This window comes from Salmo salar, chromosome 14 (genome assembly GCF_965601325.2).
Source record: "Salmo salar chromosome 14, fSalSal1, whole genome shotgun sequence".
NCBI lineage: Eukaryota > Metazoa > Chordata > Actinopteri > Salmoniformes > Salmonidae > Salmo > Salmo salar.
The window spans coordinates 18,818,948-18,837,500 of NC_138304.1; the positions used below are offsets into that span (position 1 = coordinate 18,818,948).

An 18,553-nucleotide genomic window follows, 5' to 3' on the forward strand; every position below is an offset into this window, starting at 1 on the left:
AGGGGCAACAGTGAGAGCTGTTACCTTCAAGTAAGTTTTGCTTTTGCTTGAGAATTCTGGACAGGGATGGTGCATGAGTGTAACCATCTGCCTTTGATTCCAAAGGTTGCAAGTTCTAATCCAGCAATATAAAGTTTATATATTTGTTTTAAGCCTATCCCAAAAATTAACCCTTACCTTAACCATTCAGAGTTAATACCTAACCTTAAGATTTCGGGGTTAATGCCTAAACTTAACCATAACCTTAAACATGCGTAGTTAATGCCTAAACATAACCTTAAACACTTTGAAATTTGACTTTTGCAACAACTTCGAAATTTGATGCTTGAGAAACATGGCTCAACGTCTATTTCTGACTTGAGACTGTGAGAGCTAGTTGGTTATCTAGCTATATGCTGTTCAGCCCCAGACGCTTGTTTGCTCATCAAGTCATGAATAGGGCTATTGAATTAGCAGTTTCATTTGGTTACTTTGCATAATTACAGGTTAATGAGTTTATTGCGCTTCCCACCACCGAGGAAGAAAAGTATATTTTTTATTCTCTCTCTTGCTCTGTCTCGCTCTCTCTCTCTCTCTCGCTCTACTCTACTAACAGGTTGTCCTTGATGCTGCCAAGGTATATCAGTATATCTGCATCAGTGCAGGGAAGATACAATTGACTTGAGTGTAGTTTGTAACTTGTTTCTGGCGAGGTGTTAGTAAACTTGCCCTTGCTCAATTAACATTACCGTATAGGTTAAACCACTCTATCCCTTTGGATTAATCTCACTTTCACTCTAAATGAAGTGATTTGATTTGATAAATCTGGAACTTGGTAAATAGACAGAGTAGAGCGAAAGTAGTTGAGTGTCCATTTGATAAATGACCATAAAAAACTTTACACCCACTTCCCAGTCTCAATAGCTTCAACCCCAGCCAAGAACGTGACTACTGCAGTGCAGTTCATAATCACCAGTATACAGGCTGGCCCTAGCTATTTGGGGGCCCTAAGCGAGATGTGGTTGGTGGTCCTCCACCTCATGGGCAAAACAAGTTAGTGACCCCTCTTGGTCGAGGGCCCCCTACCTGCCCGCGGGGCCCTAAGCAGCCGCTTATGTCGCTTATTGGCTGGGCCGGCACTGCATACAGTACAGAGTACAGTACATGTGACTTCTGTGACAATGCAGAGACCGAGGAAATACAGACAGACAAAGAAGCACCGCAGTGCCTATTATGAGTTATTAACCCTATGGCCATGTGTGCACCTGATGCTACTCATGTTAGCCTAGCCAAGCATTTCTCACCCTGGCCTCAAAATAGGCAGGACAAAGGGACACAAGGGGACACAAATGCCACTGTCAACAGCATGCAACATGATCTGGTGCCATTACTCATTACCATAGAAACACATATCGCTAGTGATTTATATGTTACCCTTGCTTAACCTTATAGCTACTGCCTATAAAACAAGCTATCGTATGATCTGGGGACTATTGTGTGCAACTTTCACCTTTGCGGGAAAAGCTGTGAAGTGAGAAGTGAAGTTTACTGTAGGTGTTACCTGATCTGATGGAAAGACCTCTATGAAGTATCTGTATAGTGTAGGGCTGCGTTGTTGTGGGTTAGGTGTATATAGGGTGTAGGGGTAGGACTATTTCCTAACTCTTTGACTTCACCAGGAAAAACTCTGGGGCCTGAGTTATATCGTAAACAGGGCTCTAAAGGTTGCATATGCTCCTAAATATTTTGCTCTGCGACCTGGATTTTTTTGGGGGAGAACACTGTTCGCCTATAAAAGAAATCTCCCAGACAATAATTGTTTGACCATTACTACAGCGGAAAGTACTTGTTTCTAACTCAAACCGTTCAAATGATCTGACCCATATTACTGGCACAACCTTTTGTTCTTCCTCTAGCAGATCGACAGGACCGCATTTTGCCTTTATGAACCATGTCATGGGCCGTACTAAAACTACTCACGGGTTGTTTATCATTTGTTGACACTTTGTTCAGTTGCGTTACCTCATTGGCTAGCTAGCTAACAACCTGGTAACTTTACCAGTATATCCAAACAACAGAGAGAAAGGAAAGGCCTATATTGGGCCTACCGTAATTTCCGGACTATTAAGCGCACCTGAATATAAGCCGCACCCAGTGAATAAATAAATAAATAAAAAAATAAGCCGCACATGTCTATAAGCCGCAGGTGCCTACCGGTACATTGAAACAAATGAACTTTACACAGGCTTTAACGAAACACGGCTTGTAAGAAAAATAAATAGGCTTTAACGAAACACGGCTTGTAAGAAAAATAAATAGGCTTTAACGAAACACGGCTTGTAACAAAAAATAAAAAATTTGCAGTAAGCTTTAGTTGTCTTTTTGCACTGAGTCAATTCCTCACGCTGCTGTTTCCAACGTCTTATCATCGACTCATTAAGACCAAGCTCCCGTGCAGCAGCTCTATTTCTTTTTCCAACAGCCAGATCAATCGCCTTCAACTTGAAAGCTGCATCATATGCATTTCTCCGTGTCTTTGCCATGATGAGGGTGACAAAATGACTACCGTAATCAGAATGATGGGAAGTTTGAGAGCGCTCGATTTAATCTAAACAGTAAACAAAAAAAAACTGAGCACGTCACAGAATGTGTTTTTTTGGAGAAAAAAAAATTGAAAGCGGAAAAAATCCATATATTAGCCGCGTCATTGTTTAAGCCGCGAGGTTCAAAGCCTGGGAAAAAAGTTGCGGCTTATAGTCCGGAATTTACGGTATATGAATTCTAGCTACTTTTGAAGCACATGTTGTCCCATATAAACTAATATATAACACCTTCAAGACATTAGAACTCATAGTCCTTAAGAACTCCTCAAATCTCCCCTCTCCCCTGTCTCCTTCTCTCTGTCTTTCCCCTCTCCCTCTCTCTCTCTCTCTCTCTCTGTCGCTCTCTCTGTCGCTCTCTCTCTCTCTCTATTGTATTGTTATCTAGTACAGAGGGAGAATAATAAGAACTTGCATTAAGTAGCTTCTTGTCTCCTGATGACTTTGAAACCTATGTCTGAAGAGAGAGAGATAGAGGGAGTGAGAGAGAAAGACAAAGAGAGGTGCTGGTGAATTCCTAATGAAAAGCTAATATTTGCCCAATAAGAATGAAACAGACTTAGATGAGGGGCAGCACTGTCATCTCTATGCTTATGGATTCTCTGTGTTTAGTCAAGTGTGGCTTTTCATTCCATTCTGGCCTCTTTCCTTTTATATTTGACATTGCCTTGTCTTGAGCAATGTACAGTGTCTCAAAAAAGAAGATTAGGCTACTGTCATTACATAAAGATACAGAACTGTCACATGAAGCCTTAGAGTTTGTGTGAAACCATGCATAAATTAGGAAATGGTCAGAGACTAAAATTCCTTTTGAAATACTATGTGCTTTCTTGAGTTTTTGAAGTGGTCTGATGAAGAAAGCATTGTTTGACAACAGCGGCCACTTTTCTAAATGTCACAATCAACCAAGATGTCACCTCCAGTGTCAAAGATGTTGAGTGACCGACGGATCCCTAGTGTCATCGTGTCAAGGACGAGTGTCTCTACCACTTTGTGTCACTCCACTGTCCACTCAAACCTTCATCTGTGTGACTGGTCCAACTGCTACCAAGGTCACCTGCGTCTATGGACTGATGCTCTCAGCTCACATAAGTGTGGTGTGTGTGTGTGTGTGTGTGTGTGTGTGTGTGTGTGTGCATGCAGTACATACTTTAAATTTTTTTTATTTAACCTTTATTTAACTAGGCAAGTCAGTTAAGAACACATTATTATTTACAATGACGGCCTACCAAAAGACAAAAGGCCTCCTGCTGGGTTGGGTGCAGGGATTAAAAATATAAATAAATTAAATAAAAATATAGGACAAAACACACATCACGTCAAGAGAGACAACACAACACTACATAAAGAGAGACCTAAGACAACAACATAGCACAGCAGCAACATAACATGGCAGCAACACAACATGGTAGCAGCACAAAACAGCAGAGGTGCGACCAAGTCATTGTTTTACAAGTCACAAGTAAGTCTCAAGTCTTAGCCCTCAAGTCCCAAGTCAAGTCCCAAGTCAAGACAGGCAAGTCCGAGTCAAGTCTCAAGTCAAGACCGTCAAGTCAAGTCTCAAGTCCTAAACTTTGAGTTTTGAGTCCTAAACAAGTCATAATGCGCTCTTCACCAAATGTAATACCATTTCATATTTAACAAGAGTAATAGTATATTCAATTTCTGAAAATCATGAATGCTTTTAAAACTATATATATTTATTACTTTGAGATATCAGCTGATGTAAGAAGGGCTATATAAATAAATTTGATTTGATTTGACTTTCCAAAAAAACTTGATATTTCCATGGAAATACATGGGTAGCCATGAGAAAGACACATCAATATGACAACAAAAACGAAATATTGTAGTACTCTCTCTCTCTCCAGATATACTCTAGACACCTAAAACAATTCTGCCATAAAGTTACAATCATTTATTAAAAGGTACATCAAAACAACTGATACTGAACTTCAAGTAGACCTACAATTTGAACACTGGCCTGAATGTCTGAGAAAAAAATACAGATCCCAAAGATGTGAGATAAAACCTGAACATGGAGACTACGTGTGTGTGTGTGTGTGTGTGTGTGTGTGTGTGTGTGTGTGTGTGTGTGTGTGTGTGTGTGTGTGTGTGTGTGTGTGGTGTGTGTGTGTGTGTAATGCGTAGACAGTTTCATTTTTTTCTCTTATCTCAGGGCCCTATGATGCATTGTATTTGCAAAAGACAAAATTCGCTAAAAGTCTGTCAGTCATTTGTGCACGGTGAGGCCGCAGTATGATGCCACCATGGCTGAAGACAGGCTCCACCGGAGCACTGGAGGCAGGCACTGCCAAGACCCTGATGGCCACTCGGGACAGTGAAGGAAGAGCCTTCCTGTCCATTGTCCAGAACAAGAGGGCATTCTGTCCTTCGCATATGTCAAGGTAGTGACTTAGCTGTAGTGCTGGAGGGATCCCAACAGCTTTCTTCTGCCTCTTACAGTATGCTGCAAACAGCCCTTCTTCTTGTCCAAGACTATGGTCACCTCGCTCTTCCTCATCAAGAAGAGGCACAGCTTGCTCAGTCCCTGCAGCATCTTGCAGAATCAGTTCTGGCAAATCATGTAAAAGCAGAAACAAAAAGGCCGGTATTAGAGTATTGGTGATGCAGTGCGTTAAACTGAAAAAGTATTATTGTTGCAGTCAATTGGATTAAATTATGAGAAAAAGTTACATTAAACTCAATAATATTTACCTTTCACTCTTTGTACCACCTCCTCCTTGACCTCCTCCTTGACCAGCACACGGTGCTCCACCCACATCAGGGAAAAAGCCGGATCCAAGGCAGCTGCTTTGAGTTAGACTGGATATGAAAAGGGGGCAGTGATTCCATCTTGTGTCCTGGCCATTTTCACATTGATGAAGAGTCCGAAAAATCTTTTGTTCAGGGATGCCTGGAGACTTCTGACCAGGCCGCTCAGGAAATGGACTTGAGGCTTCCGCTGCTCCAGGTGGTGATTCAGGGACAGGACCGAGGGAACAACAGAACTGATTGTGACTATCTTCTCCCCCTGTGTCATATCTGTTGCTTCTCCAAATGACTTCAGGATGTCCACCAACTCCTTCAACTTATTCCACTCCCGTACTGTGAACAACAACTCCTTGTGCCTAGCCTTTTCTAGAACATGCTGAGCTTTAGATAGTCACATTGGATAACTGCCTTCACTTGTCTCAGTGTTGAGTTCCATCTTGTGTTGACAGCAGCAGGGATGCCTCTTTTCCCAAATTCAGCCTCAAACACCTCTTTGAATGTTGTGTTTGTATGTAGCAGTGAGCTGATTTTTGATCACTTTGAAAGAGAAGGAGTCATAACTTTTGTTTCTTTCAAGCCATCTCCCACCACCAGATGGAGAGTGTGGGCAAAACACTGCAAGCACAGTTTTTTTTGCAATAGCAGCATCCACTGTTTGCTGGTCTTCCAGGGTCAGGTCATTCCAGAGCTCTGGGTCATCAAGGTGATCTTCATCATCATCTTCATCTTCTTGTTCAATGGGGAAGCACACCGTGAATGCTTTTCTCATGTTGGCAGCATTGTCACTAATGATATAGTCCAATTCATCTTTAATGCTGTACTCACCACATATGGCCTCAAATTGCTCACAGATTATTTCGGCCGTGTGTGGGCCTTTGAAGCAGTCACAGGCCAAGAGATTGGACTTGAGCTGTATCCTCTCTCCATCTTTCTCCATACAGTGCACAGTGACACCAAGGAACCCCCTCATCTTCCGGTCGGACCAAATGTCCACTGTGACTGAAACACGGTCTGTGTTGCTCAAATTAGTTTTCAGTTTTGAACGTCTTTCTGTAGCGAGGTTCTCTACTTTTGATGTCAATGTTCTACGACACACTGGGCTGTACATACTGTCAACCACTGACAGAAAGTGACTAAAACTCTTGTTTTCCACAATAGACAGAGGCAAGTTGCAATCGATAACCAGGTCGGACAGTATTGCATTGTTGATAGCTTTCTGCTGTGGATGATTCACGCTGTACCGCCCTACACGGGTCTCCATGAACTGTGAGATTGGAGACTGTTGTGGTTGACTTGTGACACTTTTGTTCATCTGGTATTGTTCAAATCTGTAAGCATATAAAAAAATAATTGAGCGGGGCAGAAGCACAATCTTGCCTGGTCTCAATCTTGAGTCCAATGATTACGTTCCCGCACTGGCTGACTGTGTGGAGGCTCATTGATTTAACGTTATGCTAGCCTACATGCTATACTAACAAAGTTATATATAGCTGTCGGCTATATTAGCCACGACTGACCGTTCTTTGTGCAGCTTCAAATGTCGCACAAAGTTGGAAGTTGTTGCGCCTCCATCTGTAATTTTCTTCCCGCATGTTTTGCAAGTTTGCAATCCGTTTTTTGTTGTTGACTACAGCGTAGTCTGTATATCCGAAAATAATAATTTGGGTATCATCTTTCCAAGGGCTCCATCTGAATTCACCTGCCGACATTCCTCTGCACTGCCACGCGCAACTTTTTCTCCGCTGGCACAATTTGATTGGCTGCTGTCCGATTCAAACTGTAATCCGTTAAATGAAGAGTTGATGCGCTGCACACTTTTTAAAATAGCATTGTTTTTAACATTTGGGCTTGGGGAGGGTATCAAGTCAGGTCGAGTCATAAGGCTCAAGTCCAAGTAAAGTCACGAGTCATTGGTGTTAAAGTCAAAGTCGAGTTGCAAGTCATCATCAACGCCTTCCCTGTGGGTCAGTTGGTAGAGCATGGTGTTTGCAATGCCAGCATGGTGTGTGCAACGCCAGGGTTGTGGGTTTGATTCCCACAGGGGGCCAGTACAAAAAAAAAAATGCATGAAATTAAAATGAAATGTATGTATTCACTACTGTAAGTTGCTCTGGATAAGAGTGTCTGCTAAATGACTAAAATGTAAATCATATTTGTGACTTGAGTCTGACTTGAGTCCAAGTCATGTGACTTGAGTCCACACCTCTGCAAAACAGGGTACAAACATAATTGAGCACAGACAACAGCACAAACGGCAAGAAGGTAGAGACAACAATACATCATGCAAAGCAGCCACAACTGTCTTTAAGGGTGTCTATGATTGAGTCTTTGAATGAAGAGATTGAGATAAAACTGTCCAGTTTGAGTGTTTGTTGCAGCTCGTTCCAGTCGCTAGCTGCAGTGAACTGAAAAGAGGAGCGACCCAGGGATGTGTGTGCTTTGGGGACCTTTAACAGAATGTGACTGGCAGAACGGGTGTTAAATGTGGAGGAGGATGGCTGCAGTAGATATCTCAGATAGGGGGGGAGTGAGGCATAAGAGGGTTTTATAAATAAGCATACTCTAGCACACATACAAACTCTACATTGTTCACGTTACCTTTCTACTCCAAAGTCTATTTTTAAGTTGTGACGTTGTGTCAGGAGATCCTTATCTCAGACATGTTCTGATGAAACAAAAAAGACCTTGAACAGTACAGAAATAACATTCCTGGAATGGCCAGCGGGGCATCCAATTAGACCACCCCATGCTGAGAGGGAAGAAGGGAAGAGCCAATCAAAATGCAGATTGGATGGGCAGTCTCTCTAATCATCGTGACTAGCCTTTCATGTTGCAACTCAGTACAGGAGAGGCTTCTTTTGCAGTGGTGTGAAGTAGTTATAGATGGTCAAGGTGAAAGAACATGGTAAGAGAGAAAGGAAAGTGGTGAAGGATGGTTGCCAAATGGCGCCCTATTCCTTATGTAGTGCAATTCAACCATGAAGGCCTGATTCACACAGTCTCCTCTGAACAGTTGATGAAGAGATGTGTCTGTCACTTGAACTCTGTGTAGCATTTATTTGGGATGCAATCTATGAGTCTGGTAACTCGAATGAACTTATCCTCTGCAGCAGAGGCAACTCTGTGTCTTCCTTTCCTGTGGCGGTCCTCATGAGAGCTAGTTTCATCATAGTTTTTGCGACTGTGCTTGAAGAAACTTTCAAAATTCTTGAAATGTTCCCTTATTGACTGACCTTCATCTCTTAAAGTAATGATGGACTGTCTTTTCTCTTTGCTTATTTGAGCTGTTCTTGCCATAATATGGACTTGGTCTTTTACCAAATAGGGCTATCGTCTGTATACCCCCTCAAAATGTGTTTAATTAAGGCACACCTGTTAATTGAAGTGCATTGCAGGTGACTACCTCATGAAGCTGGTTGAGAGAATGCCAAGAGTGTGCAAAGCTGTCATGAGGGCAAAGGGTGGCTACTTTGAAGAATCTCATATATAACATATATTTTCATTTGTTTAACACTTTTTTGGTTACTACATGATTCCATACGTGTTATTTCATGTCTTCACTATTATTCTACAATGTAGAAAATAGTCAAAATAAAGGTAAAAACCCTTGAATGAGTAGGTGGGTCCCAACTTTTGACTGGTACTGTATGTATAATTATTCAACTACAGGTACCGTAGATGTGAGCGAAAATAGCTGTAAGTAGCAGTAAAAGTATTGTTGTCCGTTAGTTTACTCCAATCAGGGTAGGGCGGAAAAGTATAGAGAAAAAATACAAATAAAAATGGGGATTGGAAATGATGCAAACAATTAAATTGATTTAACCTACAATCTATCTGCAATATTTAAGCTGATCTCCCGCCAAAAAAGTAATTAAAAGATTTCTAAAAGAGTTTTACAGAGAATTCTAATAAAGTTTTACAAAGCTTGGCTTCAGTAACAGAAAATCCCTAATTATCTCAGCCTGTTCTTCATTATCCTCCATTTAGAGAACATTCAGTCTTTCTTTCTATTATTACCACCCCCCATCCCCCAGTACGTCAATCGTTCCTTTTTCACCTCACGGGCACTTGTTGTCATTTGTCGTGATTGATGTGTCAGCGAGGCTACAGGGAAATGAACCATACACACACACACACACACACACACACACACCACACACACACACACACACACACACACACACACACACACACACACACACACACACACACACACACACAACACATACACAGTCGATTTAAAGATCACAGTGTTCTTCATAAAGACCCTTGGGTCCTCTGGAGCAGAAGGCTGTCGCTGGCAGCGCCCCGGCCCACAGACGCTGTCACACGGTGGGGTGTGAAGGGATACGCTGTTGAGGTGGCAGGAACCAGAGCTAATATGCTATCGCGCTGATGCTACTGGCTGTTTTACTCCCAATGTGTTATGATGTGGCTAAGAGGGCTCCATTTGAAGATAGACAGAGGAATAGAGTACCTTTGGGTGTAGAAGACTGACACAACCTTTGAGACTTGTTTGAGGTTCCAGTCTGATTCTGCTACTGACAAATAATAATTATCTTGGCAAACACTTGAGTTGGACCCTATTTCAATGATTGTCTGTTTGGTTGTGTTGATAAGCATCTGATAGGGGATAGTTTGGATAAAGGGTTCGAGTGGGAGAAAAGTAGAGAGGCTGTGCAATGGGATTATCTGTATCCTGCATTCAGGTACTCCATAATCGCAGCAATTTATCCATTGGTACACCGTTGTGAGTGTTCATTCCTGTCTTATAACATAATGCTTTGTCTGTCCACCAGGAGATTCAGGACATGCTGCCAGGGCTGGGCCAGAGCGAGTCCTGGGGGGAGCTGGGTAGTGGCGACACAGAGGATGGCAGCGGAGACTGTGACGATGAAGACGGGTGTCAAGGATCTGGAACGGGGACGGTCAGGAACTGTGAGTCGCACATGTACACACACACACACACACACACGCACACACTCACACACACACACACGCACACACTCACGCACACACTCACGCACACACTCACGCAAACACTCACGCACACGCACCACACACACACACACACACACACACACACACACACACACACACACACACACACACACACACACACACACACACACACACACACACACACACACACACACACACACACCATCAGAGTTGTGGGTTCAGATGTTACAGCAAGTCCGTTTCTTGGACCATATTCCTCCAATACAAACTGCAGGACTATGTTGTATTGCAAAGTGGAGGTCTCTGTTACAGCTTTGTTTTCACATATACGGCCAGACTGCCAAACTATTTACTCTGCACCTTTTATTTATTTATTTTATTTCACCTTTATTATTTCACCTTTATTTAACCATTTACAATTGCGACCTGGCCAAGATAAAGCAAAGCAGTTCGACACATACAACAACACAGAGTTACACATGGAGTAAAAAAAACATACAGTCAATAATACAGTAGAAAAATAAGTCTATATACAATGTGAGCAAATGAGGTGAGATAAGGGAGGTAAAGGCAAAAAAGGCCATGGTGGCAAAGTAAATACAATACAGCAAGTAAAACACTGGAATGGTAGATTTGTAGTGGAAGAAAGTGCAAAGTAGAAATAGAAATAATGGGGTGCAAAGGAGCAAAATAAATAAATAAATAAATACAGTAGGGGAAGAGGTAGTTGTTTGGGCTAAATTATAGATGGGCTATGTACAGGTACAGTGATCTGTGAGCTGCTCTGACAGCTGGTGCTTAAAGCTAGTAAGGGAGATAAGTGTTTCCAGTTTCAGAGATTTTTGTAGTTCGTTCCAGTCATTGGCAGCAGAGACCTGGAAGGAGAGACGGCCAAAGGAGGAATTGGCTTTGAGGGTGACCAGAGAGATATACCTGCTGGAGCGCGTGCTACAGGTGGGCGCTGCTATGGTGACCAGTGAGCTGAGATAAGGGGGGACTTTACCTAGCAGGGTCTTGTAGATGACCTGGAGCCAGTGGGTTTGGCGACGAGTATGAAGCGAGGGCCAGCCAACGAGAGCGTACAAGTCGCAGTGGTGGGTAGTATATGGGGCTTTGGTGACAAAACGGATGGCACTGTGATAGACTGCATCCAGTATATTGAGTAGGGTATTGGAGGCTATTTTGTAAATGACATCACCGAAGTCGAGGATCGGTAGGATGGTCAGTTTTCCGAGGATATGTTTCGCAGCATGAGTAAAGGATGCTTTGTTACGAAATAGGAAGCCAATTCTAGATTTAACTTTGCATTGGAGATCTTTGATGTGAGTCTGGAAGGAGAGTTTACAGTCTAACCAGACACCTAGGTATTTGTAGTTGTCCACATATTCTAAGTCAGAACCGTCCAGAGTAGTGATGCTGGACAGGCGGGCAGGTGCAGGCAGCGATCGGTTGAAGAGCATGCATTTAGTTTTACTTGTATTTAAGAGCAGTTGGAGGCCATGGAAGGAGAGTTGTATGGCATTGAAGCTCGTCTGGAGGGTTGTTAACACAGTGTCCAAAGAAGGGCCAGAAGTATACAGAATGGTGTCGTCTGCGTAGAGGTGGATCAGAGACTCACCAGCAGCAAGAGCGACATCATTGATGTATACAGAGAAAAGAGTTAGCCCAAGAATTGAACCCTGTGGCACCCCCATAGAGACTAACAGAGGCCCGGACAACAGGCCATCCGATTTGATACATTGAACTCTATCAGAGAAGTAGTTGGTGAACCAGGCGAGGCAATCGTTTGAGAAACCAAGGCTATTGAGTCTGCCGATAAGGATGTGGTGATTGACAGAGTCGAAAACCTTGGCCAGGTCAATGAATATGGCAGCACAGTATTGTTTCTTATCGGTGGTTACGATATCATTTCGAACCTTGAGCGTGGCTGAGGTGCACCCATGACCAGCTCTGAAACCAGATTGCATAGCGGAGAAGGTGCGGTGGGATTTGAAATGGTCAGTAATCTGTTTGTTGACTTGGCTTTCGAAGACCTTAGAAAGGCAGGGTAGGATAGATATATGTCTGTAGCAGTTTGGGTCAAGAGTGTCCCCTCCTTTGAAGAGGGGTATGACAGCAGCTGCTTTCCAATCTTTGGGAATCTCAGACGACACGAAAGAGAGGTTGAACAGGCTAGTAATAGGGGTTGCAACAATTTCGGCAGATAATTTTAGAAAGAAAGGGTCCAGATTGTCTAGCCCGGCTGATTTGTAGGGGTCCAGATTTTGCAGCTCTTTCAGAACATCAGCTGACTGGATTTGGGAGAAGGAGAAATGGTGAACGCTTGGGCGCGTAGCTGTGGGGGGTGCAGTGCTGTTGACCGCGGTAGGGGTAGCCAGGTGGAAAGCATGGTCAGCCGTAGAAAAATGCTTATTGAAATTCTCAATTATAGTGGCTTTATCGGAGGTGACAGAGTTTCCTATCCTCAGTGCAGTGGGAAGCTGGGAGGAGGTGTTCTTATTCTCCATGGACTTTACAGTGTCCCAGAACTTTTTTGAGTTTGTGTTGCAGGAAGCAAATTTCTGCTTGAAAAAGCTAGCCTTGGCTTTTCTAACTGCCTGTGTATATTGGTTTCTAACTTCCCTGAAAAGTTGCATATCACGGGGGCTGTTCGATGCTAATGCAGAACGCCACAGGATGTTTTTGTGTTGGTTAAGGGCAGTCAGGTCTGGAGAGAACCAAGGGCTATATCTGTTCCTGGTTCTACATTTCTTGAATGGGGCATGCTTATTTAAGATGGCGAGGAAGGCATTTAAAAAAAATAACCAGGCATCCTCTACTGACGGGATGAGGTCAATATCCTTCCAGGATACCCGGGCCAGGTCAATTAGAAAGGCTTGCTCGCAGAAATGTTTCAGGGAGCGTTTGACAGTCATGAGTGGAGGTCGTTTGACCGCTGACCCAGTGTGGAGGCAGGCAATGAGGCAGTGATCGCTGAGATCTTGGTTGAAAACAGCAGAGGTGTATTTAGAGGGCAAGTTGGTTAGGATGATATCTATGAGGGTGCCCGTGTTTACAGCTTTGGGGAGGTACCTGGTAGGTTCATTGATAATTTGTGTGAGATTGAGGGCATCAAGCTTAGATTGTAGGATGGCTGGGGTGTTAAGCATGTCCCAGTTTAGGTCACCTAGCAGCACGAGCTCTGAAGATAGATGGGGGGCAATCAGTTCACATATGGTGTCCAGAGCACAGCTGGGGGCAGAGGGTGGTCTATAGCAGGCGGCAACGATGAGAGACTTGTTTTTAGATAGATGGATTTTTTTAAGTAGAAGTTCAAATTGTTTGGGTACAGACCTGGATAGTAGGACAGAACTCTGCAGGCTATCTCTGCAGTAGATTGCAACACCGCCCCTTTGGCCGTTCTATCTTGTCTGAAAATGTTGTAGTTAGGGATGAAGATTTCCGAGTTTTTGGTGGCCTTCCTAAGCCAGGATTCAGACACGGCTAGGACATCCGGGTTGGCAGAGTGTGCTAAAGCAGTGAATTAAACAAACTTAGGGAGGAGGCTTCTAATGTTAACATGCATGAAACCAAGGCTATTACGGTTACAGAAGTCATCAAAAGAGAGCGCCTGGGGAATAGGATTGGAGCTAGGCACTGCAGGGCCTAGATTCACCTCAACATCACCAGAGGAACAGAGGAGGAATAGGATAAGGGTACGGCTAAAAGCTATGAGAATTGGTCGTCTATGACGTCCGGAATAGAGAGTAAAAGGAGCAGGTTTCTGGGCGCGATAAAATAGCTTCAAGGTATAATGTAATTACAAAGGTATGGTAGGATGTGAATACAGTGGAGGTAAACCTAGGCATTGAGTGATGATGAGAGAGATATTGTCTCTAGAAACATCATTGAAACCAGAAGATGTCAAAGCATGTGTGGGTGGTGGAACCGAAAGTTTGGATAAGGTATAATGAGCAGGGCTAGAGGCTCTTCAGTGAAATAAGCCAATAAACACTAACCAGAACAGCAATGGACAAGGCATATTGACTATGTACAGACGTGCTACCTGTCCCAGATCTGCTGTCCCAGACCTGCTGGAACCCTGACCTATTCACCGGACGTGCTACCTGTCCCAGACCCGCTGTTTTCACCTCTCTAGAGACAGCAGGAGCGGTAGAGATACTTTCAAAGATCGGCTATGAAAAAGCCAACTGACACTTACTCTTGTGTTACTGACTTGTTGCACCCTCGAGAACTACTATGATTATTATTATTTGACCATGCTGGTCATTTATGAACATTTGAACATCTAGGCCATGTGCTGTTATAATCTCCACCCGGCACAGCCAGAAGAGGACTGGCCACCCCTCATAGCCTGGTTCCTCTCTAGGTTTCTTCCTAGGTTTTGGCCTTTCTAGGGAGTTTTTCCTAGCCACCGTGCTTCTACACCTGCATTGCTTGCTGTTTGGGGTTTTAGGCTGGGTTTCTGTACAGCACTTTGAGATATCAGCTGATGTAAGAAGGGCTATATAAATTTGATTTGATTTTGATTTGATTTGATTAAGGAGAGGCATGCTTAGCCGAGTGATCATAAGGGTCCAGAGAGATTCAGACAGCTAGCCGGGCCATAGGTAGCAAGCTGGCAGAAGATGGAGGGAGGTCTGTTTTTAGCCACCTCGCGCGTTTCCGTCTGTACATTAGTGGGGTTCCGTGTGGTAGGGGGGACCAGTCCAATTGGCAAAATAGTTATAGTTATAGTGGACCAAGAAAATTGTCCGATAGACCTATTCAGATAGCAGCCGATAAGACAGCTAACGATTAGTGGGCCGCAGATGGGCGTTCAGGTTACGTCGCGACGGAGGGGCCAGTTGGATAACTCCCTCGGGCAGATAACGTCGGTAGTCCAGTTGTGAAGGCCCGATGGGGCTCTGCATCGGCAGTTAACCGGGTCCGGATAGGTGATTGTAGCCCAGGTGTCACGTCCTGACCAGCAGAGGGTGTTGTTGTGTAGTTTTGGTCAGGACGTGGCAGAGTATGTCTGTGTATGTGTGTTCTGGGTGTTGTATTTCTATGTGGGTCTGTGTGGCTCCCGATCAGGGACAGCTGGTGATCGTTGTTCCTGATTGGGAATCATATAATTAGGAGTATGTTTGTCACTTGTATTTGTGGGTGGTTGTGCTAACACTGCTAGTCTTTTTGTATGTATAGCCTGTTGGCCTGTCTGAAGTCGTCCATGTTTATTTTTTTTTTCGTGTATTCTTTATTCTTTACATTAAAAGATAAATATCCACATCACGTTTGCATTTTGGTCTGACTCTGACTTCGAGATATCTTCAGATGAAGGAGAAAACTATGACACCAGGAGTGGCTGATGGAACTCTTCAGCTGGCTAGCTCCTTAACCTCTACAGCTATGTTTACAAGTGAACAACCCACTGTAATAACCATCATAACACCAGTGTAGATGGAGAGAAAGGGGGAGAGAGAGAGACAGAGAGGAAGAGAGATGATCTGGTGATTCTGTGCCTACAGCAGCACCTAGATCTTCTGCATAGATTCTGTCAGACCTGGGCCCTGACAGTAAATCTCAGTAAGACAAAAATGACGGTGTTCCAAAAAAGGTTCAGTTGCCAGGACCAAAAATACAAATTCCATCTAGACACCGTTGCCTTAGAGCACACAAAAAACGACATACCTCGGCCTAAACTTCAGCGCCACAGTAACTTTCACAATGTTGTGAACGATCTGAGAGACAAGGCAAGAAGGGCCTTCTATGCCATCAAAAAATACAGGCAAAAAATACTTGAATCAGTTATAGAACCCTTTATGGTTGTGGGGTCTGGGGTCCGCTCACCAACCAAGAATTCACAATGGGACAAACACCAAATTGATGAATTCTGCATGCCGAATTCTGCAAAAATATCCTCCGTGTTCAACGTAAAACACCAAATAATGCATGCAGAGCAGAATATCTTCCGTGTTCAACGTAAAACACCAAATAATGCATTCAGAGCAGAATATCCTCCGTATTCAACGTAGAACACCAAATAATGCATGCAGAGCAGAATATCTTCCGTGTTCAACGTAAAACACCAAATAATGCATGCAGAGCAGAATTAGGGGACAAACACCAAATTGAGACTCTCCATGCCGAATTCTGCAAAAATATCCCCCGTGTTCAATGTAAAACACCAAATAATGCATGCAGAGCAGAATATCCTCCGTATTCAACGTAGAACACCAAATAATGCATGCAGAGCAGAATTAGGCCGCTAATGATCAGAATCCACTCTGACTGACCCAAAATTAAGGAAAGCTTTGACTTTGTACAGACTCAGTGAACATAGCCTTGCTATTGAGAGAGGCCGCCATATGCAGACCTGGCTCTCAAGAGAAGACAGGCTATGTGCACACTGCCCAGAAAATGAGATGGAAAGTGAGCTGCACTTCCTAACCTCCTGCCAAATGTCTGACCATATTAGAGTCACGTATTTCCCTCCAATTACACAGAGCCAATTTTGTTAAACTCCCATATCTATTGGGTGAAATACCACAGGGTGCAATCACAGCAGCAATATTTTTAACTTGTTACTACAACAAAAGGGCAAACAGTGAAAAACAAACACTATTGTAAATACAACCCATATTTATGTTGATTTATTTTCCCTTTTGTACTTTAACTATTTGGACATCGTTACAACACTGTATATAGACATGATATGACATTTGAAATGTCTCTATTCCTTTGGAACATTTGTGTGCCATAACGTTTTATTGTTTATTTCACCTTGCTTGGGCATCCTATCTTTGGAAAACATCTGAGAATGAGAATAGTCCATCTGCTTCACTGATCAACCATGTCCGGTTCATGCCCTGTCACTCTCTCTCTCTGTCACTCTCTCTCTGTCTGTCTCTCTGTCACTCTCTCTGTCACTCTCTCTGTCACTCTCTCTGTCACTCTGTCTGTCTGTCTGTCTGTCTGTCTGTCTGTCTGTCTGTCTGTCTGTCTGTCTGTCTGTCTGTCTGTCTGTCTGTCTGTCTGTCTGTCTGTCTGTCTGTCTGTCTGTCTGTCTGTCTGTCTGTCTCTCTCTCTCTCTCTCTCTCTCTCTCTCTCTCTCTCTCTCTCTCTCTCTCTCTCTCTCTCTCTCTCTCTCTCTCTCTCTCAGTGCAAACACATGGCCACAGCTGCTACGGAGCTTAACTCTAAATCCTCCAACCTGTGGAAGGCAAAGAAACAAACTGTTCTCAAACAATCCTTCCTCTGTCCCTCACTGATACGATTTATAGCCTCCCTGATACACACACACACACACACACACACACACACACACACACACACACACACACACACACACACACACACACACACTCAGACAGAGCCTTGGGCAGGCCTGGGGAGGATTGAGAAGGGATTATTGAGAAGACAGAAAACCTGATGACTTTGATTTTCTCATTGGCTACCTAATCATCCAACTGACTCCTCCTCACCCCTCCACCCTCCTCACACCTTCACTCTCCTCACCCCTCCACCCTCCACTCTCCTCACCCCTCCACCGTCCTCACCCCTCCACTCTCCTCACCCCTCCACCCTCCTCACCCCTCCACCCCTCTATCCCTCCTCACCCCTCCACCCTCCTCACCCCTCCACACCCCTCCACCCACTTCCACGCTCCTCCCCCTCCTCACCCCTCCTCCATCTTCCACACCCCTTCACCTTCCTCCACCCTCCTCACCCCTCCACTCTCATCCACCTTAATTCACCCTCCTCACCCCTCTACCCTCCCCACCCTCCCCACCTACCTCTATTATACAGTGTGCTGGACTGTCCAGTCAACTATTATAGAGGTGTGGAGAGATCTGATTTGTGGCACAAGAGAGAATGTTTTGTTGTGGGTGGAGGTCAGGACTCTTCTCATTTTCGTCTCTCTCTCTTTCTCTCTCTCTCTCTCTCTCTCTCTCTCTCTCTCTCTCTCTCTCTCTATCTCAGTAAACATCTGCTTTGACCTCGATGGTCTCTTTCCCTGCTGAGTGGTTGCTATGTAGGGTGTGGTCTTGTGTGTGCGTATGAGCATGCTCTTTGTTTGTGTGTGTGTGTGTGGCAGTATATTGATGTGCCGGTGAGTTCACAAGGCCACTGGACCTGCCTCTGGGGCGCTGTTAATTTACAGGGATGACCTCTGACCCAGGAACTATTCATTAATTTACAGATTTAACAGTTGAAATGTCTGTGGCAGTGTTTCCCAAACACCTTCCTGGGGA

General features: G+C 44.0%; 1 protein-coding gene across 2 annotated transcripts in view; it reads left to right on the forward strand.

Moving 5' to 3' along the window:
- The window catches only part of LOC106568853 (glypican-5), a 203,903-nt gene that overhangs the window by 133,963 nt on the left and 51,387 nt on the right, over positions 1–18,553 (forward strand). For both annotated transcript variants that reach the window (XM_082960825.1, XM_082960826.1), the window contains one exon: positions 10,154–10,292. In XM_082960825.1, the coding sequence (XP_082816951.1) occupies positions 10,154–10,292 (139 nt within the window). The remainder of the gene's footprint in view (positions 1–10,153; positions 10,293–18,553) is intronic.